We start from the raw sequence: 20,717 nt of genomic DNA, 5'->3' as shown, positions 1-20,717 counted from the left end.
AAGAACTGAATGCTCGGGGTTAACATGTAATTAGTGACGAGCGGGTGGAGACGCTCTGGCCTGTAATCCAGCAACACAGCTGAAGCACAACAATAACGCTTGCGTCTTCGTGCTTTAAGTGGCGTCTATTCCCGACAAACGCCGTTGACTTCACTGTCAGAGACGGAGGAGCTCTGAGGCCTCGGAGGACCGGGCCCGAGCGCCCAGACGTTAATAAGAACCTGTTTCTCAGGACGAGGAAGGAGACAGACTCTGAATCAGTCTCTCATGTGTGAGACTTTGTATAATGACTGAAGAACCCAACCATCAACTGGTCGTTGGGTGGAGGTTCACGCACCTTACGACGGCCCTGACTCCGCCCCCTCATCGTGTAGGCTCACTTCAAGATGCAGAAGGATCGAAGTTATGATTTTACTGCATTCATTTTTGTAAAGTGGGGATTTCATTCAAGGTATCATTCGATTACTTCTAAGACTTTTTCCCGTTGTGCCATAAGAAAGTGGCGTTGATGTTTTTTTGCAGTTTTCTGTGCAACTGGAAGACATTTGAGTTTTCTACCATCTCTTGGATAGAATAGGCTTTTCGTAGTTCAGACTGCTGCCTGCAATTCTTTTACACCTGTTACATTAAAAGATGTTTGTCATTTCTATGTAGATGCTGTGGTTCTGGTACCGTTTGTCTAGATTTGTTAAAGGACATTGTAGATAAATATGTACAGATGCATCGTTTCAGTATTTGTAGTTTTCTGCTGTATAAGGGCCAATTCTTCCAAGTAGTTCATGTGTAGTTCAGATTCTACATGAGCATCAAGTGCCAATTTAAAAGAGCATGATTGTACGTCTGCTGGTGAACATTCGTACCAACTGTAATGATAAGGTCGTGCTTTTAAAGATTATATATTATAACTGACTCGCTTAGACAAATCTCAATTCATCATGTTCCTCACTGATTCTCCTGCCAATGTTTCACACACATTTCAACAGATTCTTCTTTTTTGAATAAAGTCATTTTCTCTCTGGACTGTGTTGAAACCTGTTGCAGACTTTGTGAAGTTCATGTTCAGTTTGAATTTAGCCACTCAGCCAACACTGAGTTCCGATGAGGCTGATGGGATCGACACTAGATTACAGGTATTAAATATAACAAATATGAACCTCGGTGTGTTTGTTTTGCCACAAATCTAATGTTTAATTCCCCCCCTCACTCCCTACGATTGGACACCATGTCGTCAACGATGAAAAACGGGTGAAGAGAGATCAATAAAGTTCTCATCTTAACCATCAAGCTGCTAGATTTTTGCTTTGTTAGCAGGAATACATACAATTAATGACATTGTGTGATAGTAGTTGTGTTAAGTGTTTAATAGCTAAAAACAAGATACCGACCGATACATAAACAGAAATTACTTGATTATACAGTGCGCTAATGACAGTTGAGTTAAAGTTTTGCAAATTCACCACCATCGCTCTACATGATAACTTAGTCGGAGGCATTAAATTGGGAAGTCAGAGAGCGAGCTGCCATATGAGCCATAAATGTGTCGTGGTCCTATGTTACCTACAGGACTACTGGGTTCTTTTCTAAATCTCATTTTGTGTTTCAATGGGGAGAAAAAGGAAACGACTCTATACAGTCTAGTCTTTTACATTGAAAGGGGGGGGGGCTGAAATTGCTTTTATGTTCCTTTGAACTTCTCGAACTGCTCCAGACTAAGATCGATGAAAATGTGGTAGAGTCAAGAATAGCCTCGCAAGAGACCACAATAGTAAAAATGGCGTTTTATAAAAAGTTTTAATTTCATCGAGCATAAAACAAACAATAAAAGACAAATTAAAAATCGACCATACCCCCCCCCCCTCCCCAAAACTGACAGTAAAAACAAAATGTTTGGTGAACAAGGGAACGCATAAAACGTTCAAATCAACAGTGAAGAACGACGAATTCCAAATCAACCTCAGGATCCATGGAGAGAAGACGTGCCGCTGGGCTGGAGGACTCATCTGGACTGCTCGACTGCGGGGGGGGGGGGGCAGAGGAAAGACACCGAGTGAACACGTGAGACAGAGAGACAGCTGAGCATACCGACGCTTCACCGGCAGGTTTAACATGTAGGGGATTGGATTTGATGAGGGCAGCTGTTACATGGCAGCACCAACTGCCTTCGCTAGCTGCCAAATGACTCTTTAAAGTTTTATTGGACCAGCTGATTATCTGTGGCGGCTTTGAACTCACTTAATCCACAAATCAAATCCCTTAAAAGTTCAACTACAATCAAGTCATCAAGCATCGCTGCAATTCAGCAGCCATTTGGAAGTGGACTTACTGTAAGAGGAGATGTCGATCTCCTCCGGCAGCTCGGCCACGTTGACCTCGAAGCGGTCCTGCACGTCGTTCAGAATCTTGGCGTCGGTCTCGTCGGACACGAAGGTGATGGCCAGGCCTTTGGTTCCGAACCTACCAGCACGGGCGACCTACGGGGTAGAGAGTTAACACGTTAGACTATAACGTCCCTCGGGATGGGACAGATAGAGGGGACCGAAAGTGCAGCGATGTCTCACCCTGTGCAAATAGGTGTCGGAGTCCTCGGGCATGTCGTAGTTGAAGACGATGTTGACTCGCTCGATGTCCATCCCTCGTCCGAACAGGTTAGTTGCCACCAAGATCCGCCTCTGGAAGTCCTTGAATTGCTGATAGCGAGACAGCCTGAGTGTGGAGAGGAAGGGGGGGGGGGGGGGGGCAGAGTCAGAGAGGGGATCATCAACAGCTGCTCTGGCTTTACTGAAACATTGATTTGTCCAGTTCACTTGTGAAGCCGTGTGCCATCAGAGCACTGGGGGTCTCACCTCTCCTCCTGAGCCATTCCCCTGTGGATGGCGATGGCCGGGAAATTCTGTTCCACCAGAAGCTGAGAGAGAGCGATGCACCGCTGGACTGACTTGACAAAGATCACCACCTAGAGGCCAAGCAAGGGTATTATAATGTGCCACTTGAGAGTACGCAACTTTTATCAATATACAACATTTATAGTTCCATTGTAGAGAACTATGTGTAAATCTTTCAAAGCACAAGCCAACAACTGGGATTCCTTCAGACTTTGAAGTTGGGATTTTACACCAGTCTTATAATTTATGGCAGATTGAAATGATCCAACTCTGTTACCTGGTTGAACTCCAACACGTCGAGGAGGTCGAAGAGCTTTCGGTTCTTCTCACTGTCCTTCAGCTTGCAGTAGTACTGTTGCAGGCCGTGAAGTGTGAGTTTGGTCTCGTCGTCCACAAACACTTCCATGGGCTGCACAGGAGGTGGAGGTTCAGTCATTAGTCAAAACACATAATAAAAAGTGGAATTAAACATGAACAGTGGCTTTGATGCTTCATCTTTTACTTACATCCTGCATGAATTTGCGGCACACTGGTCGGATCTCCTTGCTCAGAGTTGCACTGAACATCATGACCTGCTTCTCGTGGGGTGTGATCCTGAAGATGTCCTGAACGTCACGCCTCATGTCTGCCACACAAAAAGACGACAGATTCAATAACGACTTCGAAAGAACACCCCAGTAAAACCAAGATGAAAAGGTCTTAAGAACACACCTAGCTGCTCCAGCATTTTGTCGCACTCATCCAGGACAAAATGTTTCACGTTCTTCAGGTTGAGGGTCTTGTTGCGGATGAGAGCGAGGATGCGACCGGGCGTTCCGACCACGATGTGAGGGCAGTTCTTCTTCAGGACATCCTCGTCCTTCTTGATGGCCATGCCGCCGAAGAACACCGCTGCTTTAACCGTGGGCATGTACTTGGAGAAGCGCTCATACTCTTTGCTGATCTGGAAGGCCAGCTCTCGGGTGTGGCACATGACTAACACAGACACCTGGGGATCACAAACAAAAAAACTCAGCATCTAAATACATTTTCTTTACAAGAAAGTCAATTTCAAATAATTCAATGAAATGGAAAGATTTGGACCATCTAAAAATGCCACAAGATTCAAAATCAAACAGTCTAACATTTGATCTGTGCTTTCTAGGGCTGCCACTAAGGACAATTTTTCCATCGATTAATCGGTCGACTATTTTATCGATTAGTCGATGAATCTAAACGACTAATTTTCCTTCGAAAAAAAATCAAATTGACCATTTCATTTCAGTTAATTTTATTTTGACAACAAACTGTATGTCATCGTATAATGCAGCACTAAACAAAGGCTCATATATTAAAGTACCAAACTGTAGGTTTAAACTAGCAACTCCAACGTGATAAAATAAAAAAGAGGGCTTGTAAGTTAAGTCAGCAGTGAAACTCTTAAAAAAAAAAAATCAAAGTTTCTATTTAACCCCTTATCAAAATAACAAAGTAAGGTCTGCATATTAAACAAAGTGCAACATGTTTAAAGTATAAGAAACAATGGTGTCCAGCTCAAAATCCGACTGAAACGTCAGTTAGACATGTGTGTTGTAATGTAAGAATGTCCACATGTTCTGGACTCAGGCTATGACCAGGCTTGATGATGTCTTGAACTAACCTGTCCGTCGACAGGCTCAATCTGCTGCAGCGTGGCGAGCACAAACACGGCTGTCTTGCCCATACCAGACTTGGCTTGACACAGGATGTCCATGCCCAGTATGGCTTGTGGGATGCACTCATGCTGGACTGTATGGAAAAAAGAACAGATTTAGGAAGGTTCCCTCTCATGGACAAAGCAGGAAGGATTTCAAGCAACAAGAAAAACATTGTGCTTGTTTTGAAACAGTTTGCATTTGACGAGACAGGAGGTCCAAATGCAAACAGTCAATGAAGCCAACAACAATGGCGACATTTACAGAAAATAAATACATCATATGAGCTATTACTGTACACTAAGCCTTCTAATAAGGGCAGAAACTATGATACATTATAGTCATCCAGTACTTGTGTCCTCATTAAATAGCTTATAGCTGTATATTTTGTTAGCCTTCTCTCTAACTGTGTATGTACACCGAGTGCAATTAACACTGGAGTCAAATTCCTAGTACGTGTGCATATACATGACAAATACAGCTGAGCCTTCAAATAACCACAAGAGTGAAAAGGTCGGCATCAGGAGGTTCATATGAAACACGGGTCCCACTGAGCAGTTCACAGTTAAATGATTTATACTAAACATTAATGCAAAGATTTCAGTCTGGGACTTCTGCGAGTGTGCGATATCGCTTCAGTCCTACTTCTAAAAAACACAGAAGCCGTACATCTCCCCAGCTGGACAACCGGGGGGGCTCAAAGGTCAGGGACTCAAACCCATGCCACCATGTTCCTCTCACCTTCAGATGGATGCTCAAACCCACAGTCGATGATGGCTCGCAGCAGCTCTGGCTTGAGCAGGAAGTCCCTGAAGCCGGAGCTGTGGATGGAGACGTAGGAGCCCTTCACCTCCTTCTTGCCGACGGGGGCGGCGCTCTCAGGCGCTCCTTGTGGCTCCTCATCCTCCTCGTAGTCGAGCAGCTCGTTGTCAACGTCGTTCTCTGCCATTTTATCTGTCTGGTACACAAGACAAAAAGTCAGGGTTTGAACTTTAGCAGTGATTATACATCAGCTGCATAACTACTCCGGTTCCACTGTGTACTTTAAACACATTTATACAAGTGGTTTGAGCAAAGGGTCAAAGTGATGAGTAAGTTCAAAGATAAGGATAAATATGGAAGTTAACACGTCTGCTCCCGAAACTAAGTTTTAAAATAAAATGGTGGATCGTAAAGCGTGATCAAGGACAATAGAACTTGTCAAAACAAGAGTGTTCACTTACTAGTACTAAAAATAACTTCCTGATTCATTCATCACTGCTCCTCCTTAATTTCTTTAAGACTATTATGTACACATACTTTAATCATTGACACACCTTCAGATCTTACAAAGTTTCTTATCAATGTAGTTACACTTGTTTCGCTGATGTTCTCGGTTTCACTTTGTCCTTAGAAACGATCACATGTAACTCTGAGGTTTAAAGTTTGTTTTTATCCTGTAAGTAGTTTGTTGTTGGTAGTTTCTCATGTTTAATGTTAGCGAACAAAGGAGCTCGAGCCTGATTAAGTCCCTTGACACAAATTATGTTTTGTCTCACGGGCTACACAACAAATCGTCATCGATTGATAAACCGATGAAAAACAGCGTTGTGCGCATCAGATCAATGATCATTAGCTAGCTAAGCACAAATCTAGCGGGAGAAACGAACGTAGCCAAGTCTGAGTTACGGTGAGTTTTCTGTGAGTGAAATGTAAAAACACACAAAGCTTGGATGGACCTAGCATAACCGGTTAGCTGAATCCCTATTGTGTTGCGTAACGGATGCTAACGTGGCATGCTAACGTGCGCATCATCTCCGGGAACCTACTGATGCTAACGAGTTATTACTAAGAACAATAGAAATACAATTTAGACGGATATTTGATAGGATGCGTCGGTGGGAATACGACAAAGCTGCAAATTTACCGAGTGAATGCGAAGAAGAAGAAGAACAGTCGCTTGGCTAAGCTAGCGGATCCTAAGCTATCGGATGCTAATCTACAAAACGCTAGCTAGCTCCCGGTAGCAGCCGCACAGGGAAACAATGGAGGAAGCTACTTCCTTGTGGAGAAGCTGCTTTGTTAACGAATATAAGATCAAAGCTCGAGGTGACGAAACAAAACTTCTTCAAAGTCCCTGGATGTAAGAATTCAAATCGCGGTTCGACGCGCTCACCTTGTCGGCGTTAGCTTGTCCTGCAGCAGCTTCAGATCCGAACCGCATGCGAGGCCTCACTTGGTTTATACCAGCGGCCGGAAGTCCCGCCTCCGCCGCCTTCCGCCCTCCTGATTGGTGGACTCGCGTGACGATTTGAAAGCACGCCCGGCGATTGGTCAGAACCGGTTCCGCAGTCCGGAAAAAAGCGGGACGCGTCGGTGTGACGCTGTACGGCAGCCCGCGATGGTCAAATGTCGATTAATAATCCAGGATATAAATGAAATGTCTGATGTTTTTTGCTGAAACACACAGAAACAAAATACTGGAAACTGGAATCAGCTGAGGCAATAAAGAAAGTAAATTGTTTATTCTAATGCAGTGTGCCCAACTTCTTTTAACTGGTTATTCCACTTTATGCTCATCAGGACAACCCGTTAAAAAATATTAATCAATGATAACAAATCAGTTTCTCACATTTTACTGAAACAATTTGCTGAGTCAATAATACAAATATATACATATATATTCTAATGCATTGAATCACTGCAAACTGGTTATTCCACTTCATGCTCATCAGGACAACCCCTTAACAAATATTAATCAATAAAAAAAAGTCAAAGTCGTTAAGTTTCCGATATTTTTGCTGAAACACACAGAACAAAAATAGTTGGAAGCAGCTAAATCAAAAATGTAAAGACAAAAATCATATTCATTGTACGCAGCTTCCTTGAATCGCTGTAAACTGGTTATTCTACCTCAGGCGTAAACCAGGACAAACCCTTTAAACATATTCTGGTGTGGAACCTGTCTTTTGTCTTCTAGTGAAAAGACAGCAGCTCATTTCTGTCCAGGCTCCAAAATTCATGACCTTCTTTGTAAAGTGGCCTGAGATAATGTTTATTATGATTTGGCGCTACAAGGCTATTGTGTTAGATGAACCAGGACAGGAAAACTGTGCAATCAAAAGCAATGTGATGGTAAATATAAATTATATAACTACAGAAAGACGCCTGACAGAAGATTAACAGTGTTAGGATACTATTAAGGACCAATTAAACTTATATCTGTGATTCCAGAGCGGAAGAGAAGCTCCACTGTGTGGGACAGAAATATGGGAAGCTGTCCGACTCTGGACGGGAACGATCCCCAGAGTGTTCATCGGAGGTGGAGCAGGAACGGCTCAGGAAGTCCCTGACACTGGGAGGCAACGAAAGAAACAGCCAGTCCTCCACCAGTAGACCCCCTCTGTGCAGGCCGGTGCAGCAGCCCAGTTCAGCAGGCAGCTCCTGCAGAATGTTGGTACGCAAGTCCAACCTGCACAGCTTATTTAAACCCGCAATCCCACAAGGTAAAGAACTAAGACAATTGCGAGCCACGTTTAGGATGCGCAGCTCCAGACAACCGCTGAAGAGCTCAGGGGGAAGGTTCTCCAGCCGGTTCCCACTGAGATCCAGCTCTGTGAGCAGCTGCAGGGACTTTATCTCTGCAGGCAGCCCCTCCAGTAGGTTGCCTGCCAACAGGAGCCTGCGAAGGAGGCGCAGAGTGAAGAGGGCTGAGGGAAGGCTCTGGAGCTGGTTGTTAGACAGGTCCAGGAGCTCAAGGCCCCGGAGCACACCGACACTAGCCGGCAGCACCACAACACGGTTATAGGCAAGTCTGAGGCAAGAGAGACGCCGTAGATGAGCCAGACTGAGCAGCTCCTCCAGAGTCCTCAGGTTATTGTGCTGCAGGTCGAGTGTCCGCAGCTTGGTCAGAGACAGAAGTGCAGAGGGCAAACGCTGCAGCTGGCAGTCCTGCAGCAGCAGCTCCGTCAGGTCGAGCATTCGCTTCAGGCCTGTGAGAACCAGCAGCCTGGTGCCCTCGTTGTGGATCTCCAGCCTCACCAAGCTGCCTGCCACCTCACACACCTCCGCAGGGATCCGCTGCAGCATGCCTCGAATCACCAGCACACGGAGGTGACGCAGCCGGCAGAGGCTGCCCAGTGCCCAGCTGCGGCCGACCCCACCTTCACTGCTCAGGCGACCCGAGAGGTGGAGCTCGTGCAGGCTGCGGAGGGAGAAGACCCAGCTGGGGATCTCTGAGGCCTGAGTGAAGGTGAGGTGGAAGCTCTCCAGACGTTCCTGGAGGACTCCAAGTGCACTGGGATCCACAGCTGCTGTGCAGTGGTAGAGGTGGAGCTCTCTGTCGTGGGAACAGCAATATAAAGTATGTCATGACACAGAAATACTTGTTTGTACTGTTAAACTGCTTTAGAAATAACTTTTGATTTGCTGTGCATTGTTTAAAATTTGTGAAGCCCGACTACACCACTGCACATCTCACCTGAGGGACGTCATGTTGGCTACCTGGGCAGTGAACCTGGCCTCCTTGATGAGCTCCAGTTTGAGAACCTGGAGCTGGCTGAGGGTAAAGAGGGCTGGAGGAAGGCGAGGAAGAGCCACCAGCTGCAGCCTGGAGCAGCCGTCTTCATCCACGCTCGTCATGGCTCGAAGCTTCTCCTCCCCCCAACGCTGCTCCAAGCTCTCCTCCAGCAGCCGGCTCTCACCGACCGGCGACAGAAACATGGAGAGACGCTGGACCAGCAAAGAGTCATACTGGTCCAGCATGTGTAACAGAAAGGCCAGGTCGTTCCTCAGGTCCGGGACGTCTCTCAGGGAGCACAGCTCTTTCAGGGAGTGGAAGGAGTACTGTCGTAAAGAGCTCAAAAGGCACAGACAGAAACATGATAAGAACCATACTATGGTTTGTAGACTCACATCACACAGCTTTAAGGGTTTTATATCTGCTCACCTGTGTAAGATCCAGATGAGGGTGTAGACGCTGAGAAGGCCGTACAGCCCCAGCAGAGCCAGGTAGGCCACCAGCAGCTTGCGTAGAAGTGAGGAGAGCACGTGGATACAGTCGAAGGCAGCGTAGCCTACCAGCTCCTGCTCCTCAGGGCGACACGTGTGCGTGAAGGACAAGTTGCCGAGAAGAGGGATTGTGTAACTCAAGATCAGAGTCACCATCAGCAGTTTGAACATCGTCTGAGCCAAGTAGACCTGAAAGAGAGAAGAAGGTCACAGATAAAGAAGAACGTATATGATCTATAGATCTACTACAGATCATCCAGACTAGAGGATCTCTCACCTTGTAGATGACAGCTGAGCTTTCACAGTGGGACCGGAATTTCCTGACCCGTTCGAACAGCGCCCTGGCCTGTTCCCCATCACTCTTATCCAGACTGATCTCCTGCCGGGGACTGTCAACCACGACCGACGGCTTGGGACCAGGAGAGCCCCCCCGGGAGGGGAGGGACCCTGACGACATGGTGGAGGCACAGGAGAGCGTGGAGGGACACGGAGAGGGAGGGACGGCCGAGGACACGCTCTCTGACCTCCTCAGCGTTGGGCTGTCTGTGCCTGAGTCTGTGATGGAGCGTCTCGTGCGGGTCACTGGAGTCGAGGATGAAGAGGGAGGAGGTCGGGGAGGCTGTCTCTCCGCCTCCTTTTCCCAGACGTTCTCCTGCCGGGCGGCGTGCGACAGGGCTTGAGACGTCCAGGGCGACTCGCAGCACTTTGCCAGTATGGCCAGGAAGTGCTCGATGCGGGCGGAGGTGCGGGGGAAGTGGAGCCAGAAGGAGCCGCTGGCGAGCAGCACCAGAGACTGCAGCAGGGCCATGTAGGGGAAGAAGCGGGAGCACAACGGCAAGGCCTCGTGGTAGCACACCTGGACATAAGGTAGGTTATTATTAAATCTTCTCATCAGACGTGTGCAGTTACACACACAATACGTGTTAATGAGTGTTACAGTACCTGGCTGATGTACACGTACTGCTGATAGACCAGATGAGTGCTTCGACCTCTGGGTGCAGAGTGAAGGTCGTCAGGTTCGATCTCCATCGGCTGCTCTGACGATGGAGTCGTAGCCACGGTGTCGCGAGTTGAGAAACTGCGACTGCTGGTGTTTGCAGGGACAGACGGATCCACGGGAAGGCACACCACTCGGTCCCTGGACAGCTGCTCGGTGCAGGTCAGGACAGACGTCATCAGCATCAGCACCACCAGGTAATCCATGAAGACCTCCCACCAGGGCTTCAGCAGCTTGGAGCGGTTCTGCTGCTGGTTGAGAGGAACCAGCTCCGACAGGGAGAACATGGCGACCTCTGGTTCTTTCAGAGACGACTTGAGGAGATGGTGAAGAAAAGTCTGAGCCGTGCACATAGAGTACTGACGTATAAATATAAGTTTAATGCAAGAGCAATTATCAACATGTTAATATTCTGTTTCACATGTGATACTAGTTATCGAATAGGTGATCTACAAAGCAGAGTTTTCTCATTTTAAAGGCCCCAAAAGATTCTTATTCGTATTTTCTTATTAATATTTATGAACATTTTGGTCCTGCACACGTCATTTGTTTCATTTATTTCACAAAAGATTTCTGTATTTGTGTTCAGTCCTTTCTTTTGAACAATGTCACGTTAACAGGGTTTATCAATAAGAAACTGAACTGAAGTGAGTGGTTGAAAGACTGGAAAAGTGTGTATGTATGTATATGTATTTAATTACCATTAATATTTCGAGTTTAACCAAAAGACAGCTCTGGGGTTGTTTGCACCCACACAGCCTTGATGACAGGAAGAGTTTCAGCTGGGATTTAGATTATTAAACTCTTTTAAACTCTTAAATCAATATTTACTGTTCAATAGAAACACTTCACTACTTGGCTAAAATGTTAATGTGAAAAAAAGCCCAGTTGGATTTTCACCTACCTCGAGGAAATCACTTTTCTCCCCCGAGCAGCTCAGTTCATTCCAGCGCCGTCCGGTTCCTCTGTGAAGAACTTCTCCGGTCAACACTCAGCTTTCTGAGGGTTGCCATGGCAATGGAGGATGTGTGGCCCAGGAATCTAATTCAGCACGAGAGGCCCGTTCGAGACCCAGCGAGGGAACGTGTGCAGCATTTAACTCCTTCACAACTGAATCACTGGAAAACAAGAATCACATTCACAGGAAAAATTTAATAAATACTTACTATGCAGAAAGTCACTGGAGCTCATTATACCTTATTTTCATAATATAATAAATATAATAAATTTGCTGCTAAATTGTATTTTGGTTCCACTGCTTTTACTTCTCTCTCGTGCAAGATGATTGGGTTTTCCCACGCACACAAATGACTTCGCTATGTCCAATAATGTCCAGCAGGGGTCGCTGGAGTTTAAGTTTTGTGTTACTCTGCATAGCAATGAGGGGATGTGTGTGTCTGCAGGAAACAAGGTTTGTTTCCCTAGAGGTTAAAGATGCAGAGATTGGTATAAAAAATTTTAAATGAAAAAGGTGTCGTTACTCAATGTGTGTGTGTGTGTGTGTGTGTGTGTGTGTGTGTGTGTGTGTGTGTGTGTGTGTGTGTGTGTGTGTTTTCGTGTGTGTGTTAGGGTCATATGTCAGTGTCAATGTTTATTTTCTTGTGTATCTGGGTCAAAAAGAATCTGGAGCAAAGACTCAAACTGACAGTGAACCACAGAGTGATCCTCACTGCACAGCTGGTGTGTGTAGTCATTGTGCGTTTGGTGGTCTATTGTCCCAGAAGAAGAAATTCAGTTTCACAACATCGTACTTTCACGTTCACGCCGACAAACAAACAGAGCAACAGGTGACAGGTGAATCTCAGCAGCAACGCAAACAGTCAAATCGATCTTTACAACTTAAAGATTCATTTGAAAGTAAATAAGATGAAGATGTGCTTGTGATCGTTGCTCTTCACCAAGTTTTTTTTTCAAGTTGGCATCACAGTTTCTCGATGTCACTGCAAGGAGTGAAACTTGATTGAACTGTTTGCAAACACTTTCAGGGAAATAATGTGACTTTATATTTAGACAGCGTGGCTGTGGTGGGGCTCGGCATTACGAGAGGCCAATATCTTATCTTCAACCTCGGTGTCAAGGTTCTGCTGCGAAAAGGCCTGCGGCTTCACACCTTCTCAACTGCTACACACACACACACACACACACACACACGCTAACACCATGGCCATAGGCAGGGATGTTCAGGGTGGGGCGGTGTTATGTGACAGGATTCACACGTTGATGTCGAGATAAAACTTCCCCACCTTGTCACAGACCTCAGCGCATGAAATTTGGAACCTCTGAGGAGCCGGGTTAGAAGATGCATACCCACGTTCGGTGCTACCGATGCAACTTTCTGATTTACGCTATAAAAGACTGTAAAATGTTCGCAGAAGAGAAGTTAGCAGTTTGTTCACTTCGGAGAAAGACGTCAGACGAGAAATTTGTGTGAAATCAGTCACGTGTTTAAATCTAGTTGTGCTTGTTTAGACTCTATGAATATGGATGACTCGACAGATCCCCAAAAGTGAAGCCAAAGCGTTTTTGATCGCCCCCTGGTGGCTGGCTGCAGGGTAGATCCTAAACCTCGTCTCCTCCCTGTTAACGGACGGAACCTGAACCAAACTAAAAAGTCAAAGTACATTATACGTCACTCTAATGTATGTTGGAGTTTCCAGTAGAGACATTTCAGACATGAACTCGGCACAATGGGGTCGGGAGTTTCTCTGGGAATTTGACTTTCATATAGGAGGAACGCAGCAGCAGGAGATCTGGGGTAAGATCAGGGCTTTAGTCTGGTTTGATTGTTGATCTTAAGGCATCTGACTGGACATTAAGGTAAATACAACCACTACAGTGTCACATATTGAACATTTGTTTACTATTGAGGCTTCTTCTTACATATTCAGACTCTCACGACATATGCCACCACCACTAATGTTGCCAGGCAGTTGCCGTCCTGGGTACTGTGTCACTCTGTGGTTCTCACGCCCGCTTACCTTTCTCTAACCCCACGTTCTCAAAATGTTACAGATCTGGCTGCGTGTTTGTGCATGACCACCAATATCTCTCTCTGTCTCTCTGTCTCTCTCTCTCTCTCGCTATATATACGAAGATAACTTTGATGGAAAACCCTGCAGGTTGGTTTGAATCTGTGAATGATTGAAAAGAGAAGGCGGAAGTGATAAGACGTAACACGAAGAGAAAAACCCTGGCTTCCTGTTCAGTTGGAGGCTCAGGCCGAGCGGAGAGAGCTTGTGGCTTTGCTTTTGAACATGACCCTGTGATACAGAGAGCAGGTACAGTCCACAGTTCCCACGGCGATAGATGGTTGTAATTATTAAATTGTGCCTTTCTTCTCTGCTGCCACCGTTTCTCCTTTGCTATATTGGGAAATCTAGATGTGCAAACTAAACATGACCAACATACAAATCTCACTACGCCCTCAGACTTGATTCCCTTTGCCTCAGCGGCCGTGTGCCGTCCGTAAACTTTGCTCTTCTGCCAACCACAGTGACACAACTGGGTGGGTGGGGGCAGACTGGTGAAGACAGATAGAGAAGTTGGCCGTGAGAAAGTGGCTTCATCTGTCGAGTTCCCAAACTGAAACCACTGCACCTCTGCCGCTACACAGATAAACAGCAGAGAGCAGAGGCTGCGGCCTGATAATGTGTAGTCTCTCATTACCTGGTCATTGGATGATGTAATCGGACGTGCTGTGAAACACCTACATGGTCACGAAAACACACACGCACACCGAGAAAGTATACTAAAAGGTAGATATTCAGCAGGATGTCAGTAAATGTCACCCAGATGTTCATTTAATTTCAAGTCCTCCCTGGTTAGGTGTGATTTCAACGCAAGACTCAAACCAGAACTAATACCCCCCCCCCCCCCCCCACACACACACACACACACACACACACACACACTCCTGAGTTTCAGGTTCCTAGAAAGACACCTTTCTGTCACCAGGAGGGAACAAGAAGCCCCTGAACCCCCCGGAATACAAGTGAAGCCCAAAGCCACCGAAGCCACGAGCCCGTCTCGGCTCCCTGCTCTTGTCTCGGCTGCTCTCCCTGACAGACCCTGGAAAAGGTTGCGAGCCCCCCACCACATCGACCACAGGCCCCCCCGACGCTCCTCTCCTCGTGCACATCAAGGCGAACGCAGCTCCGTCTCATGCAGCTTTTACCAGGAGTCAAATGACATGTCTGCGAACATACAGCCACATTGAGAGATGCCTTGGTTTCAGTTTGTACGGTTTGATTTCAATCTGAATTCAGATTCTCGCCCGTTTGTATGAAAACAGCTGCAAAACAACCGATTCCTGAAGAAATAGTTTATCCCTCTTAGTTCCTCCCATGAGGAAAAGTGTCAGTGGAATCCTCTTGATGAGGTTTCTGTGATTTCACTGGACTCCGTTGTCCTCACATCAAAATATGACCCCATGAGTTGTCGAAGCAGCAAATTGTGATCAAATAACTACAATTAATGTTCTATCCTATGTTCTAAGTTGTTGTCACATCCTGCAATTACTTCAGTTCATCAGAGTTTTGTGTTTTATGGTTACATAGAGGTATGATTACTTCAAACAAAGTAATGTTGAGCTTTTAATGACTGATTTTGAATGGATGCAGTTAGACTTCATGTCTTTTTAGAATGATTCTGTACTTTTATTTTTTATCTGTGTATTTTGTTTGAGGTTTTAGGATTAAAATCGATTCCTGATCTCAATAAAGGCTGAAGATGATTTATCAGTAGCTTTACGTGTGTTGTTAGTTAATAAAATATTAATTTATACATAGTTAAAAGGATTAGGGACAATGGAAACGGTATGACAAACATTCTGTAAAACACATATAAATAAAATCTATTAAATCATCTACAGATTGTTGGTAAAAGTTTTAAAGGACCATTACGTGATTAATGACTTTTTCTGTCGACACTCGAAGTTTAGGGAAGTCATGAATCATCGCAACACTCTGTCCTGTTTTCTTTACAAATGACTGAATACTTGAAGTTGAATAATTTCAGAATACAAATTAATTCTTGGTTAAAATAATTCTAGATGGTTTATTTTCATAAGAACTGGTAATTATAAGAAATACTATAAAAATCGATCATTTAAATTATTTTAAAAGAACATAGAGGATTGAACAGTTAATATTTAGACTTGTAACAGATTTTTATTATCAAACTACTACTCTTGACTTCAGATTTATATCTTCCTTTTTTCCGAGCTTGTATTGTAAATAAAATACTGTTGATATGAATATTTTCAGCCTCTTCCTGGTTAAAAGTTCGACGGGTTGTAATTTGAGGTGAAATGTGGTGAAAAGGTCACTCACGCAGATGTAGATGTGTAGGATGGTTGGTACCACGTGAAATTCAAAATTTCCGACTGATGCTCAGTGTGTGTATGTGTGTGTCCACCTACACAGGCAGTCACCAGAGTAGTGAACACAGCAGTGACACAGGCATTTTAACCTCTCACTCAATAACCTGAACATCGGTGATGTGACACTTTTTTTCAAAGTGGGTCCGGAACTGAAAATATAGAGTCGACCATATATCTCCTCCCATGCCTCAAGTCCCACAATCCTCAGCACCCGCTCGAAATCAAATCAAATCTCTTTGTGTCATGTCATCAGTCGATGGGTGTGAGAAAGAGAAAAGAGGACGTTGTCGGCAGCAAAGACCCAAGAAACACCGAGGTAAGAGGACCAAGGCAGCTGGAGTCCAACTGTTTATCATGATTACATTTAATTTATATGTTTTTCAGACTTTTCTATGTCTTATGTAACTAAAATGTGGGAAATTGTCTTAACTTTAACTTGACACCATGAAGGAAATCATCTCAGAGAAGGAGATTCATGAATGAATCATCTTAATTTGTAAGAAAGTCTGAGATACATTTGGGAAAATTTAACTTTTCATCTGAAGCGTAGTTTATTCTCTCGTGTATTCAATTTCCTTTCTTGATGATTTAATATCATGTCAATCAAAGAATCTTTATGCTAGCACTTAATATTTAAATACTAAACAACTCTTAATAAATACTTTATTTACTCGCTGGCAATGTGGAAATAAAGATTTTAATTTTGTATTATTATGCCACTGCTCTAATCTGATTGTTTAGAATGAAATTGAAGTTTAGAAAGCAGTTGAGTTGACAGCCCCCCATCAGGGTGGTCCTCAGTGAAACCCTCAGTCTGCAGGTGTCAGGCTGCATTTGTTCAGGAAACCTCAAGCTTTGGCATCGTAACTGAACATGAACCTGCAGGTGTGTGGAGCTCAGTGAGCTGCATGAGAGACGCCTCTGGCTCCTGCAGGTTTCTGTTCTCTGGAGGGTTTTCACCTCCTCTCCCTCTCTCCAGTCGCCCTCCTGCTGAGATGCCGCGGTCCTTCCTCGTCAGGAGCAAACGGACTCATGTCCTCAGCTCGTACAGGGTCAGACATCAGTCCCAGTCCTGGTCCCACACTGATGATCAGGCCCTGCAGCCAGTAGGGGGACAGGACAGGGGGCGTCCTGCCAGTCCCTCCACCTCAGGGGTCACAGACTTTGTGGCTGATGCTTCACCGTTGGATGGGATGGACGTCCAGTTCCACGGTGGCTCCACACACGATTCCTCTACTGCAGGTACCAGACAATCTCCTTTACAATGTTTGTTATAATGACATTTATCTGAGACCACAGGAAGTGTGCAGTTATGATGTTAGGAAGACAGAGGCCTCGAGTTATCTGAGGAATCAGTTTAGTAAATAAGGGTGCAACTTAAATTTCTTCTTTTACATTAAATATCTCAAAAGGCAGAGAAAACAGATCTTGTTATCATGTGTTATTCCAGCGAAAGTCCCCGAAGGGACAAGAGACGCCGCTCATCCCGTCTCCATGTGGCCGTCTGAGAGAGAGAGGGAGCTGGAGAAACTGGTCTTCATGCTCCTCAGCCACACGGCACACGTTGACCTGAAATCCCCCGTCAGCCAGTGTCCGCTCTGTGAAAAGGTACGACTCCGTCTATATCCACTCAAACCTCAACAACTACAAATGGAACATGCATGAGTGAAATCTATCAGAAAGTTCAGATTCAAAAGGAGGACAAGTGCAAATGTGTGTTTTAACAAGATAAAGAAATAAGAAAGTTCATTAAAAGTTAAATCTAGCTTCATTAAACTGCTGAAGTGTTGTAATTTGTATTGATGCATCTTAACATATTATCTTAGTGTTTTTAATGACCGACTGTCTCAAGGTTGTGTACTTCCGATTTATTATAAAATGTTATATATGTAACTGTCCTGCCTGACTCACGATGGAATTTTAAAACAAACATTAAAAACGTTTTAAGAACTATTATTAAGACTTAAGACTTAACTTTAGAGCTTTATTTAATAAAAAACAAAGCTGTTTCACTTAAATGTGTTAAATCAAGATATGTGACCACAACATGTTGAAAAATATATAAAATATTGTATATTTTTATCAAATATAAAATAAATATGAGAAATCTAAATATCCTCCATGTTCCTCTTAAGTTTTGGATATCATCAACATGTTTTCTACGTCCACATTAAAAAATAAAGTTGAAAATGGTTGTCTTAGTTAACTCTACTGCCCCCAAGAGGCCAACGATAACTTATAACTGCTTTAAACAAACAATATATTTGTTTATGTGAGCTTTTATATAACAAATATTGAACTGTTTTGTTCCTTTTCTCTCCTCAGCCTCTTTCAGAACTTCACCTTCGCAACATCTTCTCGTTCCCGTTGACATCATCCCCCATGACCTCTGACCTCAGCCACGTGCCCTTTGGGTTCACTGCACTCAGCAGCTATGGTCGAGCGAAGGTACAGTGAGAGAGAGATAGAGGATGATCCATGGTTGTTTTTTCAGCTCAAACAATGTCTAAGTCTGTGTGTGTGTCTGTGTGTGAATATCCAGGAGCGTAGCTTTGGCTGCAAGGTGTGTGGCAAAGTGTTCAAGCGCTCGTCCACGCTCTCCACGCACCTCCTCATCCACTGGGACACGCGGCCTTACCCGTGCCAGTACTGTGGAAAACGCTTCCACCAGAAGTCCGACATGAAGAAACACACCTTCATTCACACGGGTGAGTCAACGCAACGGCAGACACACAAACAACAACGTAGGCGGTGTGGCCAGGGGGGTAGAGTGGTCGTTCAATCCCCACTTTTCCCCATCTGCATGCCGAAGTGTCCTTGGCAAGATACTGAACCCCTAAATGGCCCCTAAGAGATGTTGAGTTTACTAATTGTAAGTCGTTTTGGACATGTAATGTAACAACGCAAACAGCGACACACAACAGCTAACGTGCCCCTGGTCCTCCTCCTCCTCCTGCAGGTGAGAAGCCACACGTGTGCAAGGTGTGTGGTAAAGGATTCAGCCAGAGCTCCAACCTCATCACCCACAGCAGGAAGCACAGCAGCCAGCAGCCGTTCAGCTGCAGCCGCTGCAGCAGCAGCTTCCAGCGCAGGGTGGACCTGCAGCGCCACCAGGAGGCGCAGTGCGGATATGACAACATGTACAGCTTGAGCTGAGGCTGGGTGGAGAGGAGACTGTAAATAATATCTCTATCGTTTATGAACCGTAGAAGCCAAGATAACACACTGACTGGGAATGTGCACGATTAAAAACTGTTCTGTAAAACTGCTCTGGTTTGTTTGACTTCTTTAAATCAGAGCTTTTCGCTCGAAAACTACATGACAATAATAAGAAGACTGTCAAACACAGGGTCTATATGAATAATCTTGGTATATATTTGTAAATGAAAGATTTCATGTCCGCTTACAAACTGTAATTTGAGGTTGAATATCCCTATTAATGAATGTGATTGACCAACGTCTCATCTGTTCATCTCTCAAACCAATTTGTGCCAAAGAAATTCCCACAAGGTATTTATAAGATTGAGACAGATGTGATATCACAGTGACCTTTGACCTTTGACCACCACCTCTCAGCTGGTCATTGAGTCCATGTGATGGACGGACGGGCGGACAGCGTGGAGGCGTTGAAATAATGTCATGTCCCAGGAAACTCATAACTCATAAATGGATTATTTCCCCAGTATGTTTCTGGGCAACAGAGCTTTAAGATCAAATGCCATCCAGTGTAATTTGCAGAAACAATTTTCCTCAGAAAGTTGGGCAAGAGCGATTGTGTGAGTGTGTGTCTGTGTGTGTGTCTGTGATAAATGTCAGCCGGGCTCCAAACAGAGTTCACTAATGATGACTGTTCAGACTGATGCTCAGAACAAGAGGCTTATTTTAAAAAATTATTTCAAGAAACAGAAGGTTTCCGACCGTGGACGTGTGAACTCTCAGTTCTGTTTCTATAGAGCATTCAGTGGATGTGACATCACAGATCAAATATGCACTGAGCAGGATTTTGGGCTTGAAGGAGACAATCACACTTTTAGCATCTTTCTGATATTTTTCCATTTTGAAAAGGCCAAATCATAATTTACTATAAATACAACAGATGTACCTCCTTTGTTTTACTTGAGTCGTGTGATTTGCGGGTGAAAGACAAAGTGGATTCACGGCTCCGAGTTCAAAACCTTTTATTTGACACATCAACACAAAGACGTGGTTTTGATTTCCAGCTGATTCACGGTTATAACACAAATATTTCAAAAGACTCTTCTTGACACAGTCACCTCTCGAGTCCTGTGAGTGTTCCTCCTCTGAAGCTGGTGACTCTGTGGTTTGTGTTAGAATCGAGTCCCCCCCCCCCCCCCCCCCCTCGCTGCCACTCTCTAAATGACTCGCTGCAGAAAACCGCGCACAATCTTTCACTCTGAATAAAACACTTGACTTGTCATGAAGCTGCTGCAGGATGGTTTCGGTCTTTGTGTGTTTCTGCTGCACAGACGCACTGTTCACACCTCTGTCCCAGTTCCCCCCCCCCCCCCCCCTCCGACTTGCAGGAGGAAAACCTGAGACGGAAATAAAAGAATCAAACTGCTCTGAGCTGCAGTATCTGGTTCATCGGGGGGGAAATCTGCAGGTGCACGATTCGCGCTGATAGATTTTCTGGAGCCGTTTGTTGTGCATGTGACCACAACTGTTTATTTTAATGCACAGCTTTAACATCCTGGTGGCAGATATTGTTTAGTTTCACTCTGCAAGCTGATGTGTGTAGTTTAAAGAAGCAGCAGATTTACTTTGACAGAAACTTT

The 20,717-nt window shown here is 44.9% G+C and overlaps 3 protein-coding genes across 4 annotated transcripts; 1 reads left to right on the top strand and 2 right to left on the bottom strand.

Moving 5' to 3' along the window:
* Positions 1 to 1,346: 1,346 nt before the first annotated feature.
* On the bottom strand, positions 1,347 to 6,774 carry ddx39ab (DEAD (Asp-Glu-Ala-Asp) box polypeptide 39Ab). 2 transcript variants are annotated; one of them, XM_061089464.1, is made up of 10 exons: positions 6,711 to 6,774; positions 5,297 to 5,513; positions 4,522 to 4,649; positions 3,594 to 3,870; positions 3,389 to 3,507; positions 3,160 to 3,291; positions 2,844 to 2,953; positions 2,559 to 2,703; positions 2,324 to 2,471; positions 1,347 to 2,013 (listed from the first exon to the last, which is right to left on the bottom strand). In XM_061089464.1, exons 1-10 carry the CDS (start codon positions 6,756 to 6,758, stop codon positions 1,997 to 1,999), a joined length of 1,341 nt encoding a protein of 446 aa, XP_060945447.1. In that variant the 5' UTR covers positions 6,759 to 6,774; the 3' UTR covers positions 1,347 to 1,996. The 2 variants fall into 2 exon arrangements, with proteins under 2 accessions (XP_060945447.1, XP_060945448.1); XM_061089465.1 differs by having other exon boundaries at positions 5,297 to 5,509; positions 6,711 to 6,747.
* A 976-nt stretch (positions 6,775 to 7,750) lies between these two features.
* Positions 7,751 to 10,828, bottom strand: si:ch211-106h11.1 (volume-regulated anion channel subunit LRRC8D). The gene is made up of 5 exons (XM_061089353.1): positions 10,487 to 10,828; positions 9,822 to 10,400; positions 9,483 to 9,733; positions 9,015 to 9,392; positions 7,751 to 8,873 (listed from the first exon to the last, which is right to left on the bottom strand). The coding sequence occupies exons 1-5, from the start codon at positions 10,826 to 10,828 to the stop codon at positions 7,751 to 7,753; spliced, it is 2,673 nt and encodes an 890-aa protein (XP_060945336.1).
* Positions 10,829 to 16,916: 6,088 nt separating this feature from the next.
* LOC133023656 (zinc finger protein Gfi-1b-like) lies at positions 16,917 to 19,077 on the top strand. The gene is made up of 5 exons (XM_061090730.1): positions 16,917 to 17,163; positions 17,372 to 17,529; positions 18,247 to 18,369; positions 18,464 to 18,629; positions 18,881 to 19,077. The coding sequence occupies exons 1-5, from the start codon at positions 16,917 to 16,919 to the stop codon at positions 19,075 to 19,077; spliced, it is 891 nt and encodes a 296-aa protein (XP_060946713.1).
* The last annotated feature ends 1,640 nt before the right edge of the window (positions 19,078 to 20,717 follow it).

Source organism: Limanda limanda, chromosome 17 (genome assembly GCF_963576545.1).
Source record: "Limanda limanda chromosome 17, fLimLim1.1, whole genome shotgun sequence".
Classification (NCBI taxonomy): Eukaryota; Metazoa; Chordata; class Actinopteri; order Pleuronectiformes; family Pleuronectidae; genus Limanda; species Limanda limanda.
Note: the sequence above shows the minus strand (reverse complement) of the source record. Positions and strands in the feature narration are given on the sequence as shown.

Coding starts and splice junctions, on each gene's coding strand:
- ddx39ab (XM_061089464.1), bottom strand. CDS start 6,758: ATGCGGTTCGGATCTGAAGCTGCTGCAGGACAAGCTAACGCCGACAAG. Junction 4,650..5,296: donor GTTTGAGCATCCATCTGAAG/GTGAGAGGAACA, acceptor TTTTCCATACAG/TCCAGCATGAGTGCATCCCA. Junction 2,472..2,558: donor CCGACACCTATTTGCACAGG/GTGAGACATCGC, acceptor TCTACCCCGTAG/GTCGCCCGTGCTGGTAGGTT.
- si:ch211-106h11.1 (XM_061089353.1), bottom strand. CDS start 10,828: ATGTTCTCCCTGTCGGAGCTGGTTCCTCTCAACCAGCAGCAGAACCGC. Junction 9,393..9,482: donor CTCATCTGGATCTTACACAG/GTGAGCAGATAT, acceptor GTGCCTTTTGAG/CTCTTTACGACAGTACTCCT. Junction 8,874..9,014: donor GCCAACATGACGTCCCTCAG/GTGAGATGTGCA, acceptor TTCCCACGACAG/AGAGCTCCACCTCTACCACT.
- LOC133023656 (XM_061090730.1), top strand. CDS start 16,917: ATGCCGCGGTCCTTCCTCGTCAGGAGCAAACGGACTCATGTCCTCAGC. Junction 17,164..17,371: donor ACACGATTCCTCTACTGCAG/GTACCAGACAAT, acceptor GTGTTATTCCAG/CGAAAGTCCCCGAAGGGACA. Junction 17,530..18,246: donor AGTGTCCGCTCTGTGAAAAG/GTACGACTCCGT, acceptor TTCTCTCCTCAG/CCTCTTTCAGAACTTCACCT.